General features: G+C 38.1%; 1 protein-coding gene across 1 annotated transcript in view; it reads left to right on the top strand.

Annotated features, from left to right (window-relative positions):
• The window catches only part of FIG4 (FIG4 phosphoinositide 5-phosphatase), a 72567-nt gene that overhangs the window by 38934 nt on the left and 12115 nt on the right, over positions 1-21518 (top strand). Inside the window, exons 17-22 of the mRNA XM_035321099.1 lie at positions 1434-1492; positions 1796-1943; positions 2779-2862; positions 6789-6984; positions 10171-10253; positions 15326-15415. Of these exons, the coding sequence (XP_035176990.1) occupies positions 1434-1492; positions 1796-1943; positions 2779-2862; positions 6789-6984; positions 10171-10253; positions 15326-15415 (660 nt within the window). The remainder of the gene's footprint in view (positions 1-1433; positions 1493-1795; positions 1944-2778; positions 2863-6788; positions 6985-10170; positions 10254-15325; positions 15416-21518) is intronic.

Genomic DNA, 21518 nt, shown 5'->3' with positions numbered 1-21518 from the left:
AACAAGGATATAGAAAGAGAATGAAGATGTTGTTTCCCATCATTGAAACCTCCTAAGACTATCTCTGCTTTTCCTATATTGTATTTGTCTCTGCATCAGAAAAAAAAAAAGAGATTTCGTAATGACTTTGATGTATTACTTTTATATAATTTGTGATTCACATGAAAAGATAGTGAAGATGGAAAGGAAGACTTTCTTTTGTCTTTTTTACTTAAAATTTTTTACTTAAATTCTTGTAATTTGTGCAAGCAGCAAGACTGGGTATGTCTACATAGATTCTGAAGGCATAGATTCTTAAAAACTGGCTTGCTAGCATGGCCTGATATAGTACTTTATCAAGAGATGGGACTGTCGGATGTAACTCATTGTTTTCTGTTTAGGACATTCACAGTTGTTGAAACTGAAATTCATTGCCCTACCTGTTTTACACCATTTGCGAAGTCCCACTAACAAACCTCTCCCTTGGCACGGGAATACACCCGTTGCTTCTGCTCCAGATAGCTACATTGACATCAGTAGGAGATAACCGCTATAATATTCTGATTACAGCCCTTAACATCATGAATACACATGTATTTGAAATAAAATCAATGAAGATACTTAAATATGTTTTCATTCAAAGTAATGAAATAATAGAAATTGTCAGAGTAATTTAGAGAAAATGTTGAAGTATGTTTGAGAAGAGAAAGTCAAAATATGTAAATATGAAAGATAAAACATGCTTTATTTTAGGAATGCTGTTTCCTTTGGTTTTTGTTGTTGCTGTTTTGTTCTTCTCAGAAGTATTGAATAAGCTTCCAGCAGGCCATGTTTTTTTGCTATTAGTTATGCCAACATATCATTCTCAGACTTGAGCCAGCTGTCACATTAAAATTTATTTCTATGTGTAGAAGTCAGTTGCTTTGAAAATCTTGTGGTTTTATTTATTGTCATTTACCTTTATTTCTTCATGCTGTTTTCTTAAATTTTGTGATCTAAATAACAAATGGTGGTGGGGTGGGGAATCTTTTTTTTTTTTTTTTTTTTTTTTAATAAGAACAAGAAATATATGTGTGAAATATGCTTACTCCATGGCTTTGTATTCTTCATTGATTTCTCCATATACCTTCCATATGTCATAGGAGTTTCATTTTCAGTCCTATAGGTAGGGCAGATGTACTTTGTTCAGTGGAACAAAACCATTCCTCTCCCCATACCTGTGTTTCAGGTGTTCAGGCTTCATGTGTTTAAATTTCATGTCCTCAGAGCAAAATTGTGGAGTAGGGGCCTGTCGAGAGCATCTATCCAAGGATAATTCTTTACTTCCTTCCACTTGATTATAAGGAAATGTTTACCAATTAGACTGTATGGTTAGGTAACTGTTAAGTGCAAATCCTTAGATTGGATGCAAGATGAAATCTTCTGTATCAATTCTGTCTGCATTTCCTATACAGCTATACTTACTGGTGGACCACTGATGTGCTGAAGCATTTACCTCTTCCTTTTGATGAAGGTATGAACCGTATTTGCTCTCTCCCTACTGTAGACACTACAGTGTCTTGTTTCTCTGGGATACCGTGGAGAATATCTTACTAGGAATTGTCGTCATGAAGGGAAATCAAATTATGGTGGTTCATAATGTGTATTTATTAAAGATGTGCTTTGTATTTCCTCATATTATATTCTCTTGTCTTAGAGGGAATAAGACTGTAGAAAAATGCCTGGTTGGGTGGATATATAAATGGGCTGCTGTTTACCTAGATTTTTGCAGAGTCAGTAACTGTTAGTAAAAGATTATCTTTTTTATTTTCCCCAGTGACATGTGCTGAAAACAGACGCAAGTTGACAGTGAAGAAATTCCACAAGTACGAAGAGGAAATTGATATCCATAATGAGTTTTTTCGGCCATATGAGTTGAGCAGTTTTGATGAGACCTTCTGCTTGGCAATGACCAATTCTACACGGTATATTTGGGATGTTTTGGGAGTATAAATCTTGAACTGAAAATTGATTTGGTATGAATGAATTATGCATTTGATTCATTTGCCTAGGTAACACGCTAGATTTTTTTTTCAATCTGCAAATTTAGCCAAGTCTTAGAAACTAAACCATAATACTAAAATGTGAAATCAGTGCTGTTAAGATAGGACTTAAATTTACAGTTATTTTCCACTACGGAGTGTGTAATATAAGGGCATTTGTAGGCTGAGAGATGGGTTTTCTCTATGGACTCATTAGATCATGGAGGCAATTGTGTTTTTTTTTTCAAAGCAATTGTTTTTTAATTGTTCTGCTTGCATTTTACATTAAAAAAATTTTTTTTTTAGTTCACCAGGTTCTCAGAGCTGGCTTGATAATTTTTTTGTTGGCAGCAACCAGATGGATATTCTAAGCATAATCTTAATCATGCTTTATCTAATGATTTCCAGGCAGATTATGCTTCATGTAGCTTTTTGACCCAATTTCAGTGTTGGCAGCATTTTGAAAACAATGTATGTGAGTCACAGGGCTTCATCAGTACAGAAGTATGCCATTGCTCTAGCCTCCTTGGCAAGTGGTAATGTTTGCAGCTGTTTCATGAGACCAAATGATGCTATGGAAAACTTATTAAGTATGTAGGGGTTTTATATGCACATGACCTTAACTTGTAATGACAAAGTTCTTTTCAAAATTCTTTCATCTTTTTTTTTTTTTTTTTTAATTCAAAGGTAAATGTTAGAAGTAGTTCTTCCAGATTTTTTTTTTTTGGTGTGTGTGTGTGTTCAATTTTGCTTATGGTGAGGTTTTCTTTTTTGCCAGGGATTTTATGCCTAAGAATATGGGGATTGATCCAAGCCCATTTACTGTTCGTAAACCTGATGAAACTGGAAAATCAGTGCTGGGGTAAGTTAGAAATAGAAAATTTTGTTCTGGTTCAGTAATAGTGAAATTGTAATGCAAATATATAAACCCTGTGTGCTTATGTAGTATATTCTCTGTGACATGAGAAATAAACAATCATTAATGGTATACTGTAGAAATGTATGCTTTGAAAATCATATTTAATTCATGATTTGTATTTGATGCTGGGAATTCTTTAGTCAGATTTTTTAATCTTTAACTTCACTTAATATTTAAGTGAAACCCATAAGGAATTTTTTTCTAGAATGAAGATACAGAAGTTGTTAAAATTTGATCATCTCTTGGTACTGGTGTCAACTTTATATTCTCTATTGGAGATGGACCATATATCATAGTTGCCTTACAAGTAAATTTTGTATAAATAGAACATATCCTGAAACAGTAGTAACTGACTATTTCAGCATAGTTTTTGATCAAAAAAGTAAAAATGTTACAGAAAAAATATTTATATAAAATTATATAAAACAGTTCTACAACAGTTACCAGGACAAATGAATGTTCCTTATAGCTGCTTTTGCATTATGGTTTTGCATCGTTACTTCATTTATTCCATCATTGCATTTGATCTGCCATATCACATAAGAGCTGTGGAGACTCTTCCGGAACCCCTTCATTCTCTCTTAGATACCTCATATTACGGAAACCTTTTATCAGTAATGACTAAACCTGTGCCGTCACAATGTTGTAAGTTCTTGTGAAAACTTGGCGTTCTGTTACAAGCTATAAAATTTGACTGTCTCATAAATAACATCTGTCATGCCTTGACCCTGAGAGACTCACTGTCCATAAATGTTGAGCAGTCTATGCTTATCACTAGCAGAACCTGATTTCATACAGGTAATGTTCCCTGGGAATAAGCAGGAAGACTGTTTGATAGTTACACAATTTACCTCTTCTAAGAACTGTGCCTGTTTGCATGCTTTTGAAAAAAAAAAAGTTTTATTCTTCTCCTTTGGTATAGTGTCATATTTTGGACTAACTTGTGTCCAGATATACCATGAAATACTTAACCATTTTATGTCTTTCGCAAGCTCTTTGCTTCAGGCTCTCCACTGTGACTTTGAGGGATTGTTACAAGATAGATAGCTGGATCAGAGACATGATCCCTGGGTATTTCTCATAAGGCTTCCCATGAACTGGCGTGGCAATAATGTCCTGCCGTAAAATGTGGCTTCAGCCTTCCACCGTGCCTTAGAGATATTTAGCCCTTTAGGTGAGAAAGAGATTTTATTACTAAATGCAGCAATACATGCAACAGTAAGTTATTCCTATTATTTCTTAGCAACTTTCTAGACCGCGGGTCTTTCAAGCAGCTTCCAAAAAAAAAGTCTAGCCATTTGTCCTGCAATGCCCTTTCCAGGGTATAAACTTCTCCAACATAGTCCAGGCAGGCAGCGAGATCTTTTGAGAACAGAATCCTGCCAGTGAGGTGAGTTCCTCAGTGCTTTTAAGGTGGTACATTTTGGATGTTCTATACCACTGCTCTTTCTATTATTACAATTTCATCTTCCCCAACTCTTCCATTTAGGGAAATGCTATGAAATTTCTACCTGACACAGCAATCTGTCATTCTCAGTAGAAGAGTTTGTAGCTGAGTGTTATAATACTGAATCGTTAGCTTTGCCACATCCAAGTTTTTCTTCTCTTTTCTAACCAATTTTTTCAATCTGTTCATTGTCAGATATCTTTCTGAGACACCTGTTTCAGGAGAAGTAATGGTCTAGTGGATTTGAGTGCAAAAAAAAGTGGTTGATTTAAGAATTATTTTTTTTTCCTGTAGAGGCTATTTCACAATTAAAAAAATATATAACACAATGGTATCATCACTTTTTTTTAGGTCACAAACAATCTTATTTGTAGTATGATAATACTGACATCAGTAAATTCATCACATTTATCAGTGGAGTTGTCTGTCTTTCCTGACATGTGGCGCATGTGCCTCAGTGTCCTTATCAGGTCACGGTACCAGAATTGTATTTGTTTCTTCGTAGGCCAGACTTTTACAGTATAATGTCCACCTCTCTGATTCCTCCACAGCACTGGAAGCATTCTGGTAGATGCTGGTACTTGGCTCTTGACCAGCTCTGTAGGAAAAGGAAAATGACTTACTCATGTCTAGATAACTTCTTCATCAGAAGTTTCTCCAGAATAAGTGGAGTTTTATTTTTTGTTTTATAGGGCTGCTAGATGTGGTCTCTTTGCCTTGCATTTTTTTCAACATCTTCTGATTTATTATGACATTTCTGGAGGATTTGATAATCCGTTTTCATTTGTCAGTGTTCTGGTCCCCTAGGACAATTAGATGTTGGCCTTCTCCCGTGTGTGTCTTGGGTGTATCACTCTTGCTAGTGTTTGGCTACTTGCTTCATTCTTCAGCTTTCCTAAGAACTACTTTTCCTAGGACCTTCACCTCATTTTGAAAGCAGGGAAGATAACTTCCTTAACTTTTCTCTAAAGAGAATAGAGTATGTCTTCATAACTTTATGTAGATTTCTATCTAAGGAGATGTCAGTCTCTGCCGAGTCAGAAATTAAACTTACCTCTATTGTTCCCCCCCCCCCCCCCAACACATTTGTTCCAGCTGTAAGAGCTCTTCTCATATATTAATGTCCTTGGGGTAGAGCAGAGGGTGCTCTCAGATCAAGGACCTTTGGGAGGATTCTTCTGTTTGTTTATTTGTATAACTACTTTTAGATGTAGAGCTTAGGGATATGGTTTAGTGGGGACTGTTAGTGTTAGGTCAGAGGTTAGACTTGATGATCTTGAGGTCTCTTCCAACCTAGAAATTCTGTGATTCTGTGATTCTGTAACTAAAATGCGTAAAGTTTAGCTAATTCATTACAGGGATAAATCATTGTAAGAGTTTGACTGCAAAGGCACAGCTATATGACAGTCACAGAGTGCTCCACTAAAGCTCAGGAGACACTGGACACTTCCATGCCTTTGCTGATGAGAACAGTAGAGCTGCAACCTGAAATACCATTTGCATTTTAATCCAACTGCATGTTTTTGTCAAAGCATCTTAGTTTGCTTCTGTCTTTCTTCAGGGTCTTCCCTTAGGGTAAGTCATCTGCAATGTCAGTGTATATGTATAGACGGTCACCTGAACAAGGAGGAGATGTTAATCCCTGTTTCCAGAACTGGTTTATCTATAAACACATTCACTACCTGCCTTCCAATCCCTCTTCCTCCAGAGTCCCTGAAAGTTTCTGAGAGAAAAGGGCACACTCATAGTCATCATAGTCAGTAGGAAAAGACACAGAGGATGTAAGGGTGCAGTTTCTGATGGGTTAAGCAATGCATACCTTTCAGAACTTGTACAGTTAAACCCAGTGTTAGTTTCCTAAAATATAGATGCTGCATCTTACAATAAGGCATCGCTTTACATTGACTAAGATTTTCAACGTCAGAAATACATGCCCCATAAGGAATTACCAAGGGGGAACTGAATTGAGGGGAAGAAGAGATATGGAGAAGAAAGGGGGAAAAATGACATTATGATTAAGATTTGGGGCCTGAGAATAAGAAAGTTGGTGAAGTGGATAATACTAATCAGCAAGTGAAACTTTTTCCCAGAATAAAATCAAACATGTTATGTCTCAATGAATTTTTGCGTGTGCGTATATATATATATTAATATGACAGTATAGGGGAAAGATTTAAATAGAGAGCCAGAGAATTGCTGGGGAAAAGCTTTCTTAATTCATTGAGATCCCTTTAAATGCTCTTGAATAAGAAGAGATTGATGAAAAACACATCAATTAGGGGATTCAAAATGTGAGCAACAAGTTGCTCCAGAGGGTAGAACTTCTCTTTTCCCCCAGTAAGGTGATAATCAAAATTAGGAATTTTAAGTACTTGGCTATTAATATCTTTCTGATTTCATAAATACACACTGCCTTTCATAGGAACAAAAGTAATCGGGAAGAAACTGTGCTGCAGCGCAAAACTGCTGCTAGTGCTCCGCCACCCCCAAGTGAGGAGGCAGTGTCAAGTAGTTCTGAAGATGATTCTGGGACAGACAAAGAAGATGAAGGAGCTGTTTCTCAGCGTTCTACTCCAGTAAAGGTGACTGATACAGGAGATAACACAAAAATCACAGAGGTAAGAAATTATTGTGGTGGGCAAAAAAGCTAACTGTGAACTTCAAGTTCACATTTCGTTAAAAAAAAAAAAGTTCTTATAAACAGTAAATATTACAGAACAATCAGAAGTAAAACAGAGAAATTAAGAGAAAAAGGTCTCCAGTATTAGCAAAGCTGGTTATAAAACTTTGCTATTCTCATTTTCATGTAAGAGTCTTCAGTTACACTGTACATTTCACACAGCTTAAAGTGGAAAATAACATACATAAGGAAAGGAAAACAATGTTTAAAACCTATGGCATTTGAAAGGAACTCAGGTCAAGTGTAGTCCATAATACTATGTATAAAATATATCTGTGTTAGTGTGGTAGTTCAAAGCAGTAGTACACTTTTGGTCATCGTCCCTTACTATGCTTTAGCTCATATTTTGGTTAGGATCTGAGGTCCTGAGCACCACCTCTTTCATTTAGAAACCTCCTCCTTCTGAATGATGGTACTTGCTCATGTGGATATTACTGTAAATGAATGTTCAGTCTGACTAAATTTCACCCTGATTTATCTGTGGAGTTTTAAATAGTTTCCTAATTAAGTTACCTGAATTGTCAAAAACAGTAGAACGAAACTAACTCTATAAATGAGTGTTACCATTTATCACATTGGTCCTATGCTGACTATTAACTCCAAGGTTGAAGACAGTCCACTGCCATGGACTATTAATTCTTTAATTCTTCTCTCTTTTTTTTTTTTTTCTAGCATAACTCTAATAAATACCCATTTTGAATATCACTGAAAATGTCTTAAAAATATGTATATTTTTTCTAAGTCACAGCTAATTTAAATGGTTATTGTGTTCTACTTGTGTACATTACTGCTTTTGTAGAAACTTCAGTATTCGTGACCTTCATCAGTATAAGATGTAGTACCTGACAGGCAACAGAGAATAAACCTGCCTGTTTTTCTGCTACAATTCAAATTTTCATTCCATTCAGTTGTTACCCTAGGGTAGATTTTCAGCCTTCTATATAACACTTTCTTCCAAACCTTAACAAAACTTTTGCAATAAAATAACTATGACGTTGTATGGTATTAATTTTTTGGCATTTGGATTATCTGCTATGTCAATACAAGTGTATTTATTTCTCTTTATGGAACATACTATATCTGAAAACTTTTTATTTTTATTGCTCTGTTTTCCAGCAATTCAAGTTATTTCTAGAGTTTTGTTTTTTAACAGAAACCCAACCCTATTTTATTTATGATTCTTAACATTGAACACTTAGACAATATATTTCACTACAGATTTTCCATCTGTGTATTAAGTACACTTCAATACTGAGACCTAAGATACATTTTTTTTAGATATTAAAGATGCTTAAATGAACAATGCATGTAAACACAATATGATTTAAGTTAGTATTGAATATTAATAACTTACGATTGGGTAAAATATTGTGATATTTCTTAATGCATGTGAATAAATATTTTCCATTTTATTGCACATTTTCATGCATCTAATTTTAGTCATAATTTGCATTGCTAATTTTCATCATTGTTTATTAAAATTGCAGTTCTGAAAAGGATTACCTATTCAGTTAGGCTATGTTAGCAATTAACTTGGGTTATCATTAATGTCTATGCCTGCTGTTGTAAATTTGTTTATTCTCTTCAAAAGTACAAAGCCTGTATTAGATGCATTATTTTTTAGGCCATAATGTTTATGGAAGCTTTTTGTTCAGAAGTCAAACATAAATTAGTAATCTTAAAGACTGTGTTACCCATTAGATTTTAATACATTCACCAGCTGATCTTCATTTAGCTCGGGAAGAGTTGTTTTTCCATTGCTAGGCTAAGCAGAATATCAAATACAGGCTTTTCAAAAAATAGTTTTGAAATTATTCTTCTGGCAGTGGCCATTATTTGTTGTTTCAACACTTGTAGTTAAAAAGTTGAAAAAGAAGACCTATAAAATGGAGGGTTTCAAAGCTTGATGGCTGAACATAATAACCTAACAAGAAGCAAAACAACAGCGAAAAGATGTTGATTAAATAGTTGATTAAATAAGCATCTATTTTCTAGAGCTGGTAAATCATAAAAATATTCCAGATATACTTTTCAGTTAAGCTTAAATTAGAAAAAGAAACTTTAATGAAGAATGCACTTAAAAGCATAAGCTTACAAATACTCTGTTATGTGTCTCTGTTAGCTCAGTTGACAATTTACTAACCCTCTAGCCAGTGTCAGTGTGCACTTTACTGTTTTCTCATTTGTGAAAATGGATTGTATATTATGGTGTTCAAAAATACCAGGAGTTTGGGTGAAAAGCAGCAGCATGTGGTATTTTTGTGTGTGAAGGAGTCGATATCTGTAAGCTCATATTTTTAGGTGCATTTTTGAGTATATACAGTTATTGCAGAACAATTGGATGTTTGGTCAGGAATTTGAATTTTGGTATTTTTTTACATCAGCAATCGTAAAGCAGAGAGTTGTATAGCCAGGGGTGGGAGGATGTGGAACCAGCTAGTTCCTTCCTATGCATATTTCCCAGAAGTTAGTAATAAAATTCTGTTATTCTTCTGATCAGGACATACCTTTCTGAAGAGCTTCTTTGACTGCAGATCTTTCTGAACTAAAATAAAGCTATTTTTATAGTTGACACTCTTGCAATTGCGTGTGCCTTATCAGTAACCCCTTAGTTTAACACTGACATACTAAGTACTGTATGTGCATTGGTTCCTTATTATAGCTGACTGACGTGATTGTGTAACTTATAAAATAAAAATAGTTTTCTATTTTACTGAAGATTGTAATTATTTCAGAATTGACAGAAGGAAATGTGAAAGCAAGTTCTGAACTAACATGTTTTTTTTTCTTTATTAAATTTCAACACAGAACAGAACTTACATACATCTTTATATGCCCTGTACATATAAATTATTTTCCTGATTATGTTGTTTTATCTGATATATATCTTTCAAAAATCCTTTACTTTCTTGTTGAACAAATGTCTTGAAGAATTTTTCTACTAAATGATTTTTATTTAAAGAAAACTTCCTAATGTTACTATGTATATGAGAAACTTGTTTGGATTTGCCAGAGCTTTTTAAATTATTTTCAGATTTAGAAATAACTCTTCTTGAAAGCAGACTTGTGTTTGGATGTTGTTACAGTATCCTCAGTCTGAATCTTTGTTCTTATTATGTTCCAGAATGTAGTTCAGTCCACCAAAGATGTGTATGGAGTTAATCTTTCAGATGTTCCTTCAGAAGATGATCTCACAATATACACAAGGTGAGATAAGTTTCCAGCTGTAATAATTAAAAGATAAGTTAGTTAAATAAAGCTTGCCAAAAGGGCTTCTTTGAAGCTCATTTAAATTATAAATTTTAGACATATTTGGATGTATCCAAACACTGTTCTACGTTTTAAAATCGAACCATTTTCAGATGTCTGTGTCAACTCTAAATTCAGTGGAAGTAATGAATATGTTTCCAAATGCAAAATTTGGAACTTAAATCAAATGAAATATACTTTGATAGAAATACCTGTCACTTTATATATTCCTAGAAATTAATAAGCAAATTCCATATTAGGAATGGTTTCATGGTTCTAAACTATGTAGTCTGGGCTTTTTTTCCTTTTTTTTTTTTTTTTTCTTTCAAATACTGTATTACACTAATGCAAATTGAGCATAATTGAAATTAACCTTTTCTATAAACATGCCTACAAAAGAACAGAAGCTTTTTGTTTGATTGTTTTTTAAACTTACCTTATTCATAGAGGTATGTGTTAACTGTTACACTTTACCTGAATGTAAATAGTTGTGTGACTTTTGATGCTTAAGGAAAAATGTTTTTCTGACTAATAGCATTTTTTTTTTTATTGAAACATCTTGATTATTCAAGCTTGAAGTACAAAATGCTGTGTTTTATAGGGAGACTTTGAGACCATTACTAAATCTGGTATAGGATCTGGACAGTAAAGTTGAGAAAATTGTCAGAGGAAACAGTAGCAGCACACTCTAGGGGCATGGATATTCAGGTGACAGGTGTTTCTGTTGTAAATTTCAGGAGAGGACAGAAGTGACTTCGGCTGTTGGCATTAATAAAGTTGCATGAAATAACAGCACACAAGTATATGTGGTGTGTGGGATTACATGTGCCTGTGTTTATAAATATATATGCACAGCATGAAATGTAGTGTGTGTAATAATGTGCTCTTACATAGTTTGTTTTGTACTGCATCATGCTGCTACTGGTTTGTAATAATTGGTTTCGTGAACTCGAACCATACATACAGGAAATGAGAGTAAGGTACAGCATATTGCAAGACAGAATACAGCTCTTCAGGTGGCCCAGCAAGTTCCCACTCAGTTCCTGCACTTTGTTGTAAACTGCTACAATGTGAGGCAGCATGCTGCACAGCATGTGCAGTTGCATCTCAGGAGCTGCTGGCTTACTGTGAGCCATTGGAAGTAACAGCTGGTGCGCAATTGTAGCAGCTACAAAAACTTCTGCTTTTACTTCAAGGGTAACTTGGACTTTTGTCCTGTGTGAGACAGTTGTTACCACTCCTGCAGGAGTCATGAACTGCCAACTCCCTCAGAGCAATGAGCAAATTAATAATATGCTTTTCCAACAAAAAAGAGTGACTGCTGTTGTATCAGGAACAGTAATTTCTGAATCATCATAACCCCATATAGGGTACTAGTTGTGTGAAGCCATTGTATAAAAAATGTGTATTTAAGCTATTCTCACATTCATTCCTCAATATCACAGAATAGTTTCACTAGAATAGTTTCAGTTGCAGGTGAACTGAAACTAGAATTGAACTGAAAAGTTACTTACACAACTCCCTGGTTCAGGACATCATTTCCCAAGAGGCAGTCGTTTTCTTTGAAAACTAGTCAGAATAAGGGAAATTCAGTACCAGAGATCAGTTGGAGAAATTTGAAGGCAAACTGAAGACCGTCTAACTTCCTAAAGGCTTGGAATGCTGTTGCTGAGAGAGCAATTGCTTATGCAAGACACCAGGAGTGCAAATCGATTATATTAGCTTAACAAACCAGTGTTTCAAACACCTGCTTGACTGTAGAATTAACGGGGTTTGAAAAGGGTTCAAGAAAACTACCCATCATCTCAGAAAAACATCGTGTGTATACTGAAATGATTACTTGGGAGGCATGCACTGAAGTGAGTTTGTGTGCGTTTGTTTTCTAATGTGTAATAGCAGTGACTATCTAGTATTTGAATCATCTTTAATTTGTGATGGATGTTCTAATTCACTTTGATCCTTTCTGGTTTGATGATATGTTATGTCTTAGCTCATTAATCCTGACTATTAATTATCCTCTTCAATATTTTATGGAAAAAAACAGTAATTTTCTTTTTATTTAAAAACTATTTTTCTGTTAACTGTTGTGTAGGGGTAGCTACTTCTCTTGTACTCTTTTGTGCTTTGCAATTCCCATTTCTAGCTATTTCTTATATACGGTGTAATTTGAAGATGGTTCACTTGAAACAGGTTGAGGAGGATGTTTCTCTTACCTCTGATGAAGTTTTTAACTTGATATCTCTAACTTCAGTTCTTTACTTTAACCACTAGAAGATGAGTGCCAATTTGCCAAGTATCCTTTGCTATATAAGTTAGTTGCAGTTGTTTGGAAATGGCCCAATGTGGTGTTTTCACACTGATGGCTGGCAAAGGTCCACCATGTCACTGTCTCACTGCCCCTCCTCAGAAGAATAAGAGGAGAAATTATGATGAAAAAGGCTTTTGGGCTGAGATAAGGACAGGGAGATCACTCTGCAGTTACCCTCATAGATAAAACACTCAGCATAGGGAGAGTTGTGTAATCTATTGCCTATTGGTAAGAACAGACTGGAGCAAACTAAAACCACCTTCCCTCCCATTCACCCCCTTCTACCTCTTTCCCTCGGGCAACGCAGGGGAACGGGGAATGGGGGCTGTGGTCAGTCCCTAACGCTTCATCTCCGCAGGTCCTTCGTGGTCACTCTGCCCCTCCTGCTCCACCAAGGGCTCCTCCACGGGCTGCAGCGTGGAGATCTGCTCCATGGGGGACCCATGGGCTGCAGGGGGACAGCCTGCTCCACCAGGGGCCTCTCCACAGGCCACAGGGGAACTGCTGCTGCGTGCCTGGAGCACCTCCTGCCCTCCTGCTGCACTGACCTGGGGGGCTGCAGGGCTGCTTCTCTCACACTTTCTCACTCCTCTCTCCCAGCTGCTGCTGTGCAGCAGTTTTTTTTGTTGTTGTTGTTTGTTTGTTTGTTTGTTTGTTTTTTTTTTTAGTGTTTTTTTCCATTCCTTAAATCTGTTCTCCCCTAGGCCCACCCAGCATCACTCCCTGGCTCAGCTCTGGCCAGCAGCAGGTCCTTTTGGAGCCGGCTGGAGCTGGCTCTGCTCTGACATGAGGCAGCTGCTGGGCTCTGCTCACAGAGGCCACCCCTGCAGTCTCCCACTACCAAAACCTTGACACATAAACCCAAAGCTGCCAGCGCTGTTTGTTGTCTACTGCAAGCCACTTTGTGCAGATGAGCATTTTATAGTTTTTCAGGCTGGACAAATATTCACATTGTTAGAATAATACCATAAACTTCATGGGGGCTTTGAAGCTTCCCATTCATATCTTGTTTAAGACCAAAAAAGCTTGCATTCATTTCATTTCCGTCAAGGAATGCAGATTTTAAAAATACAACTGTTACAGACTCTTACCTCTTTTATCTAACATGACACAGGGCTATTTATGGTCTGATGTGCTGATTTATGTGGAAAGTATAGATTTTACATACATCCTTTATTATAATGTACACCATTTTAGAATAGCAGCAATTTATTTCACACTATGATTATAGTTCTTGCTTCAAATCTCCTTCTATTATTATAATAACAGAAATGGAGATAGAAGATCCTGGCTCTATTTGACATTGTTGGACATGTTGCATATTTTTGTCTTCGTTAGCATCAGTTTATTACTCTCCGAGGACTCACAGACATAAAGTACTTCAGACTAAGTTACTTTATGTTAACTGATACGTGTAAAGTATATATGTAAATGCAAATGAAAAATAATTTGAATCTGTCCATCGCATTTTCACTGATGGCTGAGATAATCTGTGTTAATTCTCATCAAAATAGGAATAAATTGAGGATGCATACTGCAGATCAGCTGTGCATGGTATCTTACTGATGTCTTACTTGTAATGCTTTGGGTCTTGTATGTTTCAGAATAGTGGATAATTTGAAGCAATTAATGAAAATACACCTTTAGTTTGCCCTTATTTGTTTTCAAGCAAACATTTCTTTTCAGTTTGGTTCAATAGCAGGCTCCTGCACTAGAAGATATTTAACTATCTTTATTTCCTCTGTTAATTCTCCTACCTAGAAATCTGATTTTGCAGTTTTCTGATGCTTTCATTTCTAAAGTATAGAATCTGAATGGAGCAAAAAAAAAAGCCACAGTCAGTTGTTCGGGAATGTATTATTCCATTGTCTTCTGGATACTGTTCCTTGTAATTGCTTTTGCACTGTTTATTGCCCCCTGCTAAAATGAAGTAAATATTTCTGAAATAGAGCAATAAGCCTATTTTTAAGTTAAATGGGAGTTTACTATTTAAAAAAAAACTCTGCCTTAGAAAATTGAATTAAGATCTCAACTAACATTTACTTCTATCTTCAGTAGTACAGTTTTAGAGAGTGAACAAATTGAGTTCAAATGTGAGTGAAGTACACACACGTTATAAGGGATTAACTTTTTTTTTCTTTCCTCCCAGTTGATTACCAAGGGGAGGGGGGGGGGGGGGGAACCTACAGTATTTTACATCTTCGGTGTCTTCCAGCAAGCATTTGGAGATGGGGGAAATTCTCCAAAAATGTTGTGCTTGTGAACCAGACTGCCACCATTTCAATTGAATGAAGTAGATTGAGTTTGTCTGAGGGCTGACGTTAATCTGAAACTTGAGGGACTTTCTGTCTCGTGTCGACTTTTAGCATAGGTTACCCAACTAACTGATTGCTTTGAAAAAGACATAGGAAGGTGACTGTTATGGGCTGTTTTGTAGGAGCAGAGGCCTGTTTCTGCCCCTTTAAGTCCTATGTGATAGCAATTAATAGACAAAATTTCTTTAAGCTAAAAGAAGCTGCTGAGTACTCATATGCACCTGCTGTGAGTTTTTTAAAATACCTCTCGTTCCTCTTGTTTACCATGGGGGTAGTTTATGATCAGTGACTTGCATATTGTTACTTAAAGATTCATTGTTTGTGTCACTTTCTTTCATCTGTTGAGGTTTTGGGGGATAGTTCATTCATTTTCTCCAATGTACTCTCCTCTCTACTGTTTTTTACAGATTTGTTCAGCTGGGACAGAGTCAACATAAACCAGACAAGAGCAGCCAGCAATTTTGCTCAAAACTCCACTTGGATAGAGTTATAAATTTGTAAGTATTCATTTCTTTTAGCCTATTTGTATTTACTTTTGTTATTACACCTAAAAAATTGTCTGGTAAATTTGATGTTAAAGAGCCATACTTCTGTTGAGGATTTAGATGCGCCTCTCTCGGAGAGGGGTAAGGATCTTTGGTCAGGGGTTGGCAGGGCTGATAGATAGGGCTTTAAACTAGAGTCGAAGGGGAAAGGGGCTAAAACCAGGCACGCTGGTGAAGACCTAAGGGATGGTACGCTAGAATCAGAGGGGCTGTGTGCTAGTGAGGTCCTTCGGTCAGATCCACAAGGTGCTGAGTGTAAGGAGACGCACCTGAAGTGCTTCTACATGAACGCACGCAGCATGAGGAATAAAATGGATGAGCTAGAAGTCCTGGCCCAGTCCCGCAACTATGACATCATCGGCATAAGCGAAACCTGGTGGGATGAGTCCTGTGACTGGGGTGTTGCGATAGATGGTTACAGGCTCTTCAGGAGGGACAGGCAGGGTAGGCGAGGTGGTGGGGTGGCGATGTATGTGAAGCAGGGGCTGGACTGTGTGGAACTTCAGGTCGGCAATGGCAAAGTTGAGAGCCTCTGGGTAAGGATCAAGGGACGAACGAATAAAGGGGATGTTGTTGTGGGAGTCTTACAGACCGCCTGGCCAGGACGATAGCGCCGATAAATCATTCTTTACAGAACTAAGAGAGGCCTCGAGATTAACTCCCCTTGTCCTTATGGGGGACTTCAACTTGCCAGACGTTAACTGGGAGTGCCACACGGCTGACACGAGCAAGTCCAGGAGGTTCATGAAGCACCTAGATGATAACTTCTTGGTGCAGGTGCTAACGGAGCCAACTAGGAAAGGTGCCCTCCTAGACCTGTTGCTAGAAAACAGAGAGGGTCTGGTGGGAGATGTGGTGATTGGTGGCCGCCTTGGTCATAGCGACCATGAAGTGGTTGAGTTCAAAATTTACGGTGACAGAAGGAAAAGTGCCACCAAAACCTCATCCCTAGATATGGGGAAAGCAGACTTCAGGCTGCTCAGGGAACTAGTCAGCAAGGTCCCCTGGGAAACTGCTCTTGAAGGCCTCGATGTCCACCAGAGCTGGTCATTCTTTAAGCGATGCCTCCTAGAAGCACAAGATCAGGCAATTCCTAAATATCGCAAGTCAGGCAGGCGGGGCAGGAGGCCGGCGTGGCTGACCAGGGACATTCTAATGGAGATTAGGCGGAAACAGAGAGTGTTTCGCTACTGGAAGGAGGGCCAGGTGTCATGGAAAGAATACAGGGATGCTGTTCGTTTTTGTAGGGAGAAAGTTCGTGTGGCCAAAGCACGCCTAGAGTTGAAGCTGGCTGTGTCTGTGAGAGAAAACAAAAAGGTTTTTTTTAGATATGTGAATGGAAAAAGGAGAACTAAAGAATACATAGGGCCGCTCCTTGATAGGGAAGGTCTCCTCACAGACAATGACATAGGCAAAGCAGAGACGCTTAACGCCTTCTTTGCCTCTGTCTTCATTGCCGATGATGGGCTTCGGGACCCAGGGTGCCCCGAGCTGGAGGACCAGGACGGTGGGGATGACAAACTCCCAACCGACCCTGAACGTGTGCGGGATTTGCTGCTCCACCTCGATCCCTACAAGTCCATGGGTCCGGATGGGATTCATCCCCGGGTGCTGAAAGAGCTGGCGGACGTCATCGCGGAACCTCTCTCAATTATTTTTCAACGATCCTGGGAATTTGGAGAGGTCCCGGTAGACTGGAAGCTGGCAAATGTTGTGCCGATTTTCAAGAAGGGTCAGAAAGAAGACCCTTGCAATTACAGGCCTGTCAGTCTCACGTCAGTGCCTGGTAAAATCATGGAGAAGATGGTTCTCGAACTTATTGAGGCGCACCTGGGGGACAAAGCAGTCATTGGTCCCAGCCAGCATGGGTTTGTGAAGGTCCTGCCTAACTAACTTGATTTCCTTTTATGATAAGATCACCCGTATGGTGGACCAAGGGAAACCAGCTGATGTGATTTTTTTGGACTTCAGCAAGGCTTTTGACACGGTCTCCCATAGGATCCTACTGGACAAAATGTCCACCATACAGCTAAATAAAAACATCATACAATGGGTGAGCAATTGGCTAACGGGCAGGGCCCAAAGGGTTATGGTAAATGGGGCTGCGTCAGGCTGGCGGGCGGTCACTAGTGGGGTCCCTCAAGGCTCCATTTTAGGGCCGGTACTTTTCAATATTTTTATAAACGATCTGGATGTAGGAATAGAAGGTATTTTGAGCAAGTTTGCTGATGACACCAAACTTGGAGGAGTTGTGGACTCGAATGAGGGTGGTAAGGCCTTGCAGAGAGATCTGGATAGGTTGGAGAGCTGGGCGATCACCAACCGTATGAAGTTCAATAAGAGCAAGTGCCGGGTCCTGCACCTGGGACGGGGAAACCCTGGCTGCATGTACAGACTGGGCGATGAGACGCTGGAGAGCAGCCTAGAAGAGAGGGATCTGGGGGTCGTGGTAGACAGCAAGTTGAATATGAGCCAGCAGTGTGCCCTGGCAGCCAGGAGGGCCAACCGTGTCCTGGGGTGCATCAAGCACGGCATCGCTAGTAGGTCAAGGGAGGTGATTGTCCCGCTCTACTCTGCGCTGGTGCGGCCTCACCTCGAGTACTGTGTGCAGTTCTGGGCACCACGGTATAAAAAGGACATGAAACTGTTGGAGAGTGTCCAGAGGAGGGCTACCAAGATGGTGAAAGGCCTGGAGGGGAAGACGTACGAAGAACGGCTGAGGTCACTGGGCCTGTTCAGCCTGGAGAAGAGGAGGCTGAGAGGAGACCTCATCACAGTCTACAACTTCCTCGTAAGGGGGTGTCGAGAGACAGGAGACCTTTTCTCCATTAACACCAGTGACAGGACCCGCGGGAATGGGGTTAAGCTGAGGCAGGGGAAATTTAGGCTTGACATCAGAAGGGGGTTCTTCACAGAGAGGGTGGTTGCACACTGGAACAGGCTCCCCAGGGAAGTTGTCACTGCACCGAGCCTGTCTGAATTTAAGAAGAGATTGGACTGTGCACTTAGTCACATGGTCTGAACTTTTGGGTAGACCTGTGCGGTGTCAAGAGTTGGACTTGATGATCCTTAAGGGTCCCTTCCAACTCAGGATATTCTATGATTCTATGATTCTATGATTTATTGCATAGCATGAAGAATCATGTTCATACTTCTCCCTTGTAACTTAAAAAGTGCATTTTTGTTGTTGTTTTTTAACTTGTTTATTTTTTAGGTTTTGTTGTGTCAAGATTTTTGCATTCTAAATTCTTAGCATTCATGATTTATCACTACATAAAATGCTGAAGTTATTGAGTATATGCTTGGGTATATGATTGCTTTTGGAAAAGGTAGCTTGAAAGAGGTTGGTTGACATACATTTGCTTCATAAAAAAACTTTCACAATTGCAATTCAGAGTTTAGTGTACAGTAACCTTGAGTTTATTTGTTCTAAGAAGGCTACAGATGCCCTGTATTTATTTTAATGTGCATTTAAGGAGTCTGGGGAGGTCAAATGGGATATTTTTCTGTTTTTATTTTTCTGATAGACGGTCCAGTGCTGGGAAGGGTAGGGTAAAAGGGGAATGGATTCCTGCTTTGTTTTGTGCACTCGACACCTGTCTGTGTCACTGAAGTCAGAGGATCTGTGCTAGCTTAAATCAGTATGCAGTGCATTTCAACGAAAGAGCGTGTTGAGTCTGCATAAATGTTATTTGAACAATTAAAATCCACAACATTTTTCTCAGGAAAGGGAAAATCAAGGTCGAAATGCTTCCTGTCAACAAAACACTGCTTGAATACTTTAATCCCAAAAGATTCATACGGGGGCTGTATTCAACAAAGCCAGACAATTGAGGTAGGATGGTAGGAGTATCACTCTGTAGGGATATCTGCCATATGGAATAACTTCTATGTATTCTTTTTTTCTTTTAATTTTCCCTTAAGCTGAAAATAAAGTTATAATAGGTGCACCTATTTAATTTATATTGAAATAAGGAATGTAACTGTTTGTGATTATGAATTGATTATCACTGTACAAGAATGTCCTCTAGTGACAGGACAGATCATTCGAATCTTTTCTTTATACTAAAAACATTGGATCATTATGTTATTCAAGAATCATACTATTGATGCAGGTCTTGACATTTAGATGATCAGCTCCTAACTTCCCAGTTGAAATCTCCCTGTACTGCAAGCTGCTTAAAGTTTTACCATGGTGGGCTTTTATTTGCTTTTGTTTCTGGGTACATGATCTTTTGCACTGCCACTCCATAGGACTACAGACCACTACAGCAATTCATTGATTTAGACACATCAGCTTTGTTTCCTGCACTCCCCCTGGTCCATTCCCTGTGTGCTGATGAAGTAGGGAAACCTTGAACAAGGCTCTTGCCCGAGCAGGAATAAAGACTGTGGGTGTCTAATGAGGGAGCAGGATACCATGGAACAGATCTATTATTGTGTGTAAGAAAAATACTGCCTAATATCAGTTCTTACTCATTTGATATTTTATATATTTAAATTGATGGCACCACCGTGCATTGTTCGTCATTAATAAGCTTACACTTTGTAGATGAATGTGTCTGTAGTTTTATAATGAATTATATCTGATGGGTATTAAAATAGTAAGCTAGGTTGGCAAACTGTAAAATTGTTTTTAAACATGAAGGAACAACTCAGAGTGTTTTGAAAGGAAATGATTATTAAGAAATCATTTTATAACAATAGGAATATTTTTGCTGTGAACAAAGGTGATTCTGTTCGTCTAATTGCAAAGTCTCCCACTGTGTTTTTGACAGTTGTAGGAGACAATCATTCAGGTTGGGATGCCCCATCCCTGGAGGTCTTCAAGACCAAGATGGGTGTGGTGCTGAGCAACCTGATCTAGTGGGTGGTGTCCCTGCCCATGGCAGTGGGGTTGGATCTGGATGGTTTTTAAGGTCCCTTCCAACCCGAGCCATTATATGATTCCTTTCTTGCCCCCTTAACTTAGAGTAAATTGTTCCCCATGTTCTACTGCTGTAAAATGAACACAACAAAGAGAGTCTGTGCATGTAATTGTGTGGCATATGGGTGGAGTCAGAGATTCTTTTTATTATTTTCTCAAGTGTACTTTACTTGCATATCTGTGTTGTGGAAGTGTTGAAGTCATAGGGCACGCAGATCTGTGCCTCTTGTCACTCCTGTTAAAATCATACAGCTCATCTTTCTCTGCTAGCTCTACCAAGCTTGTTCTTCTGTGCAGATCTGAGAGGAACCGGGGTATTTTATAGCTGGTAGTTGGTTCTGTTTGTTTGTTTGTTTCCTGAAAGTCTATGTTTGTACAGCTTAAAAAAAAAAAAAAAAAAAAAAAAATTAATCTTTTGTTTTGCAACTTCTTAAAAACTTTGAAGCACTGTTTGGATGGCAACAGAGTGTTCTTTCAAAAAATGTCATAAATGTAGCCATTCTTTAAAAGCATGTTATTGAGTTCTGGAACAATGAAACTTTCTCCCTCTGTGCTAATATTTGAATTGGTGCTCTGAATCAGAAATTTCCTTGGAGAATACTAACCTTTTAGGTATAAAATAGTATAAACATATTAAGCTCAAGATTAGGTTGAGTACCAGCAGCTGAGGCACATCTTGCATTTTGTTGGGCTGTATGTTCCCTTATTTCTCCAGTAGTTCTTCAAGAAGTCAAAAAAAAATGGTGTTAGGTACATTTTAAAATGTAGTTCCAGTAGTTCCTTGCAGATAAAAATACAATTAAACTCCAGTCATTTTAATAGTAAAATGAAGTATTCAGTCTAAAATTTCAGTTTCTTATCAGCAGTGAGATAGAAAACAGTTATATAAATGTCTTATGCATGATTAATTTTTCATCTATGTCATTTCCACACTTTTCAATAAAATCTTTTATTTATATCCTTTTTCGATTGTAAAAGAGCTCACCGCCTTAAATCTTGTGGCCATTTCTATTATCAACTACATAAAGCCAATATAAGTATTTCTTAATTTAGTTACTTAAGGTATGTGTTTTAAGTATTTGACCCAGTAGATTAGATTTCATGTATACTGTTATGTGGCAAGTCGAT

The sequence above is a fragment of the Oxyura jamaicensis genome, chromosome 3 (genome assembly GCF_011077185.1).
Source record: "Oxyura jamaicensis isolate SHBP4307 breed ruddy duck chromosome 3, BPBGC_Ojam_1.0, whole genome shotgun sequence".
Lineage (NCBI taxonomy): Eukaryota > Metazoa > Chordata > Aves > Anseriformes > Anatidae > Oxyura > Oxyura jamaicensis.
The sequence above is the reverse complement of the archived record's forward strand: the minus strand, read 5'-3'. Positions and strand labels throughout refer to the sequence as shown.